Source organism: Mastomys coucha, unplaced genomic scaffold, assembly GCF_008632895.1.
Source record: "Mastomys coucha isolate ucsf_1 unplaced genomic scaffold, UCSF_Mcou_1 pScaffold15, whole genome shotgun sequence".
Classification (NCBI taxonomy): Eukaryota; Metazoa; Chordata; class Mammalia; order Rodentia; family Muridae; genus Mastomys; species Mastomys coucha.
In genome coordinates, this window is record NW_022196897.1 from 113,350,647 (window position 1) to 113,360,034 (window position 9,388).

General features: G+C 34.2%; 1 protein-coding gene across 3 annotated transcripts in view; it reads right to left on the minus strand.

Moving 5' to 3' along the window:
- The window catches only part of Bub1 (BUB1 mitotic checkpoint serine/threonine kinase), a 34,003-nt gene that overhangs the window by 22,643 nt on the left and 1,972 nt on the right, over window positions 1-9,388 (minus strand). For all 3 annotated transcript variants that reach the window (XM_031371843.1, XM_031371842.1, XM_031371844.1), the window contains exons 2-8: window positions 9,151-9,210; window positions 8,930-9,068; window positions 6,030-6,226; window positions 3,885-3,928; window positions 2,602-2,702; window positions 1,229-1,281; window positions 962-1,143 (exon numbers count right to left, since the gene is read on the minus strand). In XM_031371843.1, the coding sequence (XP_031227703.1) occupies window positions 962-1,143; window positions 1,229-1,281; window positions 2,602-2,702; window positions 3,885-3,928; window positions 6,030-6,226; window positions 8,930-9,068; window positions 9,151-9,210 (776 nt within the window). The remainder of the gene's footprint in view (window positions 1-961; window positions 1,144-1,228; window positions 1,282-2,601; window positions 2,703-3,884; window positions 3,929-6,029; window positions 6,227-8,929; window positions 9,069-9,150; window positions 9,211-9,388) is intronic.

The following is a 9,388-nucleotide window of genomic DNA, read 5'->3' on the forward strand; positions in this document are numbered from 1 at the left end:
CTCTATAGCTGGTTAAATATAAAAAGTAATGAGCCTTTAATCCCAGCACTTGGGAGGCAGAGGCAGGCGGATTTCTGAGTTCGAGACCAGCCTGGTCTACAGAGTGAGTTCCAGGATAGCTAGGGCTACACAGAGAAACCCTGTCTCGGGGGGTTGGGGGGGAGGGAAGTAATGAATATAGGGGCTAGAGAGATGGCTCAGCAGTTAAGAGAGCTTGCTGCTCTTATAAAGTTAAGCTGGGATCCCAGCACCCATATCAGACAGCCCACAATCACCTCTTCTAAGGGGTGTACTCACATGTAAAAACCCACACTCATATAACTTTAAATAAAATCTTTTTTAAAAGGTAATGAATAAAAGACTCACATAGTAAATCTAATCCAAATAACCTAGATGGTATAAAACCCTGAGTGGAACAAAGTTTTGTTTTCCTCTCTCTAGAGTGTATGCAGTTATAGTAAAAGCCAAGTGCAAATGCATATTTCCTTATAAGGAAACATAAGTAATTTAATTTATATAATAATATATTTATTTTATAAACAAACTTGGCATGCTGATCATAAAACTATTTCAGCATGTTCTGTTTAAAGTAGATGCAAACTTGGGAAATCTTTTCTGTACCTAAGTTTTCAATAAATCCTTTCACAGAACAAATAAATGCCCTACAAATTTTAGGACTACTGTATATACAGGTTCAAATTTACATACAGAATATGAAAACACTATTTCACTAATGCAAAGAAACCCCAGTAAGAATGTTTACTGTAGTGCTGTTTCAATTGCTAGCTACCAGTTCAACGAAGGAGCCTGTGGATAAGTGCTGCTGCTAAACTAGTATCTAACCAAGACTTCTAGACTTCTGATAGAATGAGCTCAAGGCATCTCGTGCTTCATTCAATTATGTAATTATCCATTATTTTAAATGACATAAAACAATCCCAACATGTAAGAGTGTAAGTACCCCACTGTTGATGCTTCTTTCGTTGATTGTATTTCTGGGCTCTCAGTTCTTCAAAAGAAAATTCTGAATCTCCACGAATAAGCTTTTCTTTGCAGTACATAACTTGCTGAGCTTCAGGCCTGGGTGCCACAGATGAGCTGACAGAGCATTCTGATTTGGAAATCATGATCACTCTTTGTTCCCTATGGAGGAGAAAGGCATCATTTATAACAGCATACTGAAGTAACTTTAATGAAATTTATGTAATAACATACTTATTGTACTTGCATATTAGACTTTTCATCACAAGTGAAAGGTGTCACACCGGAACATTCCGAACCCTAAAAGACAGAAAACAAATTTGAGCATTCATTTACCAGAGAAACCTTCACACAAATTAGTTCACAAATAATATGAAAATGCCCTGTGGGAAAGGGCCTTTTAATATCAAGTATATTTACCATGTATATGTAAATTATAATTAATAGCTGAAGCTTTAAGTGACATAATTTTTAGCTAACTTCTCATACTGAAATTTCCTCAAAAGAAAGCAATTAATTTAAATTAAAAAAATTAAAATTTCCTTGTTTTACTCTCAGAAATACCCAATAGTAGCAAAAATCCACTAAACAAATATTTATTGATATTTCATACTTATCATACAATAAGCTAGGTCTGAAGAATATGACCAAAAGTAATATTCATTTCATCTGTCTAAAAATTTAAAATAGTAGAAAGAATGAGGGTGGTAAACATTGTAAGATATAAACTGAGACAGTCTGTACAATCTATCAAAGAAAGACATATATGTTCTATTTCTAGGAATGTGCTACATTAGAAAAACAGAAGTCTTTATATTAGATTAAGCTACAAGGAGGTTCTAAAGAATGATGGTACTTTGAAAGAGAAAGATGCTAAGGAACATGGAGCAGAAGAGATTTGAGTATTTTTGTAAGCAAGCAAGGCGGAAGAGATTTAGATGGATCAACAATATTTATGGGGATGAAAAGCAGGCACAAAGAGGAAGCCACTTTCCCCCATAGAAACGGGAGAAAAAGACAGAGTAACATATGTAATTGTTGATAGCAGAAAATGAGAAGATATCTTCTGCTATGTGGCAGAAATAGTATTTATTTTTTATAGCTATGACAGAGGTACCCCAAATTTGAGATTTATCACAATAAACTCTATCACAATAATTTAGTATTAAAGGATTAACTGATAAGTAAATGAGACACATAATATAAGCAGTGGCATGGAACATAGGGAAGAAAAGCCTGGAAGTGTTAGTGCTCTGGTTGAGGTTATGTGCATGAATGTTTGAGGATCTGGGTTTTTTCAAAAGCAGGGCTAAAAAACCTCCAGGCAAATGTGATGCAAAATAGGGATTTCCTGGGCCTAGGAAGAGGCCAGCAGAATAGAGGCAATTAGGAAGAAAGAAGCTGAAGATGGAGTTGTGTGGCAAAGGCCTTAGGTCTGACAAGTTATATTAGAGTTGAACACAGATAGATAATAGGCTCTGAGATCTCTTATGGAATGGTGGTTGAAATGGAGGTCAATCACAGGAGACAGTGCCAATGAATGAGATGCAAAGGCAGCCAGAATGGCTGTCCAGTAACATTCCTAATTTCTATACAACATACAATAAATGTCCTTGTTACCTGACTCCTAGGAGCACAGGCTGAGTTTTTTTCTGGACTTGACTTTGTTGTTATAACTTGGTTTAAAATCTGTGCACTATGCAAAGGTTCTGAGGCTGTAGCTATGAGGGAAAAAATGAAATGACAAATAAGTGAAAAGTGACAGTAAATAAAATCAGCACATAATATATTCTTCTATTTGTTTAGTATATTGTATTTAAGAAATCTATTGTGATGCCAAGCAGTGGTGGCACATGCCTTTAATCCTAGCACTTGGGAGGCAGAGGCAGGTGGATTTCTGAGTTCATGGCCACCCTGGTCTACAGAGTGAGTTTCAGGACAGCCAGGGCTACACAGTGAAACCCTGTCTCAAAAAACAAAAACAAAAATCTATTTGTGGTTGGAGAGATGGCTCAACAGTTAAGAATATTTGTTCTTACAGAGGACCCAGGTTTAATTCCCACCACCCATACAGTGGCTCACAGTCATCTACAACTCTTATTTCTAGGGAATGTGATGTCCTCTCTATTTATGTGCAGTGTAGACACATGCAAGCAAAACATTTCATACATATAAAATATCTAACACTAAGCACAAAAATTAGTTTAAAAATCAACCCATTTAAACTGTCTCAGAAAATGGACTAATTTTCAATTAAGAAAAACACCACACAAACAATTTTCTGGTCAACCCAAAAAGATAATACCTGGATTGAATATAAAGCCTAAATGGTTATTTTAAATAAGATCACAGTAACTACTGTTGAACTGCAATCTTTATATCTAAGAGAAAAGAAAAGAGCACATTTTTAAAAGTTATATTACACCTATTTGGTTCAATTCAGAACAGATAGGGAGTCCAGCATTTACTCTCTTTGAGACAATCTTCATTTTGCTTTTCTAAAAGACAGTATACTGTTATATAGCCTTGTCTATCCTCAAATTTAATGTTCCTTCTGTTAGCCTTCCTTCTGAGTACTGGGATTACAAGTGTGTGCCACTAGTGTATCTAGATGTTAGCTTTTTTAGAAAAAATTCTTCACACATGGTAAATTCATTAAGCTTTGCTTGCAGATTTTCTGTATTACAGTGCTAAGACAGCTGCTCTGCTGTCCAGAGCTATTTTGTGAGATTACTAGCAGAGTACTTTTCCTATTACCCAAAACAGTAATTTGGTAATTCTTTGGTTTTCATTAAATACTACTTAAGGCCCTTTTTAGAAAGCAAAACAAAACAAAAAACACTTAGTGAAAATTACAGACTAAATTTTCAACAATCTAGATATTTAAGAAAATATCATTTTACCTTGAGAGGGCAAATGGGTTTCAGTAAGGCGTGCCTGGAATAGCCTACATGATAAAAGAAGATACATATAGATTTTAACTTCACGGTTTAATATACATCTGTACTGAAATGTAACTAATACAACAGGCAATAAAGACAGAAAAAGAAAAACTGAATTTCAAAGTTGCTTTAAACTCAGAAATAAAATTCTGGGAATGTTTATATTATAAAAGTCTTCCTTTTAACACAGTTTACATCAATATTTTTCAAATTCATTGAGCACATACATATTCTTTCTCCATTAAGTCTGCATATGTTAAAACTCAAAGATGCGTCAACTACTACTTCACATATTTTATAATCTGAAACAAAATGATTATATTTTAAAGAAATCAAAATATAAAACTTAGAGCACTGTTTCAAAGGATAGTGGGTTACATCACTCATGTTTTATAAAATTTCACACATACATCATTTCATAGCAGTTTTCTATACCAACTCAACCTATTAAAAATTGTGAATCTCACCGGGCAGTAGTGGCACACATCTTTAATCCTAGCACTTGGGAGGCAGAGGCAAGTGGACTTCTGAGTTCAAGGCCAGCCTGGTCTACACAGAGAATTCCAGGACAGCCAGGGCTATCCAGAGAAACCCTGTCTCAAAAAAACAAAACAAAACAAAAAATTGTGAATCTCCCAAGCCTAACATTTTTGGGTAATGAAAATAAGAGTATATATTATAGAGAAGAGTTACACAACTAAGCACTAATCTTGCTTGATGTAAATTCAAAGAAAATAATGGTAACAAAACCATTTTACATGATGGTCTGAAAAGACACAAAGTTAGATAATATTGAAGAATTATCATTAATTTTATTAGGCAACAAAGAATAAGCTTATAAGAAATTTTTTTTTTTTTTAAAAAAGAGGACTATAGTGGTGTCTGAGATAAAAAATTCTATCAGCATATGGCTAGTGAGTTGACTCTGCAGGAAGCATGCTTTCCAGGCCTGACCACAATCATTTAACCTCTTACCTTTACACACTCTAAGTGATGTGCGTGGCCCAAATAAATAAAAGAGATAAACAAATATCGTTAGTACCAAGAAAGGTCAAGGGGCTGGGAGAAATAGTTCAGAGGTTAAGAGCACTAGCTGCCCTTCTAGAGAACTCAGGTTTGATTCCTAGCACCTACATGATGGTTCACAATGGGATCCAGTGTTCTCTTCTGACCTCTGAAGGTGTCAAGTACATACACAGTTCACATAATTATATGCAGGCAAGCAACCATATATTTAAAACTTTTAAAAATCAACTGTTAACAATTACTAAAAGTATATAAATGAACATTTATTAAAAACTGATTTTTCTTTTTATGTGTAGTTGAAAATTCTCGTAATAATTTTTTTTTAAGCATAAATACTATAGTAAAACTGAAAAAAATAGGTGAGTATGTTGAATGCTGGCAAGGTGTGCAATGCATGGAAGGTCCCCAATTCTTCTAATGAGAATGCAGAAAAAAAACTTTGAATAGATGGTTTGGTTGTATGTCCCACATGCCCTGAAACTCTTTAAACATACGTTTTAGATAAATTTAAGAAATATATTACTTTCAAGGAAAGATCTTGATATACAGTGTATACATAGCTTGACTCTGTAAAGCATGTTGGTAACTCTGTAATATGGAGAGGAAAAAAAGTTTTCTGCATTTTCAAGTTTTCCCAAATGAGGCATTTTTGTAATAGAAAAGTAACAGAATAAAATGTGTGAAGAGAAAAATAAGGTATTCATTATGATAGTTCACTACAGTTTGAATAGCCACTAATGTTGATACTCAATCCACATTGTGAGGTTTATAAAATATTATCTCCAAATTGTGATTAGATCAAGATAGCTTTGTCTTCATGAATGGATAATTCTATTTGTGGCTTAATGGGTTATTTTGAGGGGAATTTGTTCTGTCTCTTATAGGTGCCCTTCTTGTGAAGTTATCTTCTGTGTTGCCTCACAATGCTGGAGTTTAAAGTGACATTATAAAATCTGTCACATAGCATTCTAGGAGAAGTATAAAGCTTTATTTGTGGTCAGACCTATAATACACATACAAAATGACTTACAGTTAAAGATACAGACAGAAAAAGAAAAGAGTTATATACTTTGCAACTACCTGTATTGTTGTTGTAGTAGTTCTTTAGGTTCAGCCTCATTGTTAATTCCTGTCTGAAAAATAGCACTGGCATGTTGCAGCTCTCCCTGAGCTTCCAGATGCCCTGCCCAGGAGATGTATATATATGATGACTTGGTTCCAATTCCCTGGTTGTACAGAAACTCAAAAAACTGATGAAGGTCACTGTTGTACTCAGCCTACAAAAATCCAGAGCAAAACCACATATTTAAATAATGAGGTGCAAAGAGATGGTTAATGAATATAGAGAGTAGATGGATAGGAAGAATGATGTCTAATGTTCCACACTAGGAAACTATGTTGATAATTTTATACTCCAAAATAGCTAGTAGAGAGGGTTTTGATTTCCAACACACACACAAAGTGATCAATGCCAGAGGTTATATACCAATTACTTGATCTTAACATTATATACATTTTTTACATATTGTTACTCTATTCCAAAACTATGTATAAGTACTATACACAAGACAACCAATCTGCTAGACTAGTTCTTTCCCAGAGCCCAGACAGACCTACACTGCTCAATCTTCACATAAGTCTAATGTATTATGTAGGTAAAGACAAATGTTCTCTGATGGTAAATCCAAAAGTTATTTCTTCCCTTGACATTCAATAATTATCAAAGTATTTCACAAAACAGTAGGGCCTACAATGACTCATTACATGAAATACTTCTTTTAGTATTAGTCTAAACTTACTCAAGCCCCACAAGGTGCCTTTAATTATAGTATACTATCTTATAATTTAAGTAAGAATTTCATGTTCATTTTCTATTCCATATGATTTTATTACTAGAATTCATAGCCCAAAGCTTTCATTTCAGATTAGAGAGTCCTACCCTCTTTTTTCATTTTTACAGTCAGGAACAATATTTTAATTAAAAACATGTTGCCACTGGGGGGTTTTTCTACTGGTGCTGCATGATATGTAACATCTTAACTAGTTCTCAAATTCTTTTTAAAAACATGTTTTTGGTTTTTTTAATTATATTTTTATTATTTAAAACAACTTTTAAGTTTAAATATATTTTGATCATATTCTTCTCCTCCCTACCTACCCAACTTTAAGTTCTCCCAAAACAAACCCCCAAAAAACAAAAAACAAAAAAAACCAAACCAAACAAACAAAACTCAATACAACATAACCCCAAAACCTAAAAAACAAAATACATTATTACCAAAAAAAAAAAAAAAAAAAAAAAAAAAAAAAAAAAAAAAAAATCTAAACATAAAAACCAAACTGTAACCAAATAAAAGTATGCAAAAAACTGTGGAGTACATTATTTGTTGGTCAGTTATTCCCAAACATGAGACCTACTCTGGAGTGGTTGATATACCCAGTGTCATTCCATTTGAGAAAACAGATTTTCCCTCTCCCAGTTCAGTTGTTAACTTTTACCCTAGTAGCTAGGTTTTCATTTGTTCATTCATCCATTCATTTTTTAAAATATAAAATATAATATAATAAGGTAAAACAAAAATTACCACATCAAAATTAGATAAGACAAACCAAAAGAAAGAAAAGAACCCAAGAAAAGGCACAAGAGTCTGAGACCTACTTGTTTGCATACTTAGGAATCCCATAGAAACACTAAACTGGAAGCCATAATATAAACACAGAATCCTACCCTCTTAAAGTCTTAGACTTCCTCCTTCTTTTAGTACTATATTTAGTCTCTGAGTTAAAATTGTATTTTACTAGTTATTATTATGTAATAGTTATTATATATGACTATACATATGGTCACATATAATACTATATAGTACATTATACTAGTTATTATATAAGAATATATTATAGTTAAAAAAATTTTTTAACTCTCAGTTAACATTTATTTACTATACTTATGGTGAATTTGATTCATTCCCAGACTCTCTTAGCACCTAAGAGCTCCTGCTTATCATCTCTCCCTAAAGAATGTCTTCTCTTCTCTTCTCTTCTCCTGTCCTCCCCTCCCCTCTCCTCCCCCCACTTCTTCCTGAGGTAGGGCCTTGCTAACACAACCTTGGCTGTTTTAGAATTCTCTCTTGTAGACTAAGCTGGCAGAAAATGCAGAGATCTGCCTACCTCTCTCTCCCAAGTGAGCCACAACTGTCCCCAACCACATTTCTTATCTAACAATTCATTTAGCTTTTAGTTCCCATTTCATATTGGAACACTTAGACATATGAAATAAAGAGGAGTTTTAAAATTAAATCACTTGGGCTGGTGAGATGGCTCAGCGGGTAAGAGCACTGACTGCTCTTCTGAAGGTCCTGAGTTCGGATCCCAGCAACCACATGGTGGCTCACAACCACCCACAATGAGATCGGACGCCCTCTTCTGGTGCGTCTGAAGACAGCTGCAGAAAATTACGCCAGAGAGAGCGGGGGCCTGAGCGAGCAGGGCAGAGGTCCTGAGATCAACAGCAGCCACACACATGATGGAACACAGTCATCTGTACAGCTACGGTGTACTCATACACATAAAAATGAAATAAAATAATTCTTTAAAAAAAAAAAATTAAATCACTGATTCTTCAGTATTTTAGAAGCCAAAGCTCTAAAATACATACTTCTGACTATATAACTTCTAAAACATTCATGAATAAAATCAAGAAATTGATATAAAAAAGGCAGTCTAAAATGATCTAAACAAGGGAGGAGTCCAAAAGTCGGCCAATTGTAGGGCAGCCTTTTAATCCCAGCACTTGGGAGGTAGAGGTAGGTGGAACTCTATGAGTTCCAGTCTAGCCTGGTCTACAGAGTGAGTTCCAGGATAGCCAGGGCTACAAAGAGAAACCCTGTCTTAACCCCTATCCCCACCCCCAAAAAATAAAACAAGGGAGAGGACCAGAAGTAAAACATTATATTTAGTTATCTACCTGAAATTATACTTACAAACTTTAAGCAATAATTGATGAATCTTGAATCATTGTGGTAGTTCTTCTTATCTAAAAATTCCTTCATTAAATGCTCTAATAACATCATCAAGTATTCTTTATTGTCAGGAAAATTCTCTTCTACCCACTTCAAAAAGCTAGAAAAATATGGATATTAGTTTTTCACAGGGTAGCATATGGTTTCTTTGTTTAAAGGAAAACAAACAAACATGCACTAACCTTTCCCATTCTCCAAGTGGGTCATTACCCTTGTAGCTTTGCATATGGGCTTCAAACATGCTAGAATAGAAAAGTACATACATGAAAGAAAGAATAATTTCTAGATGACAAAGATACATTTGATTCTATATTATGTTATCTATATAGTTAAGAATGGAAATCTTGAATTCACCAACCCAAACATCACATAAAAGAGCAATCATTCAGAGGTATTCATTAAAGTCAAAAAGAAAAAAAA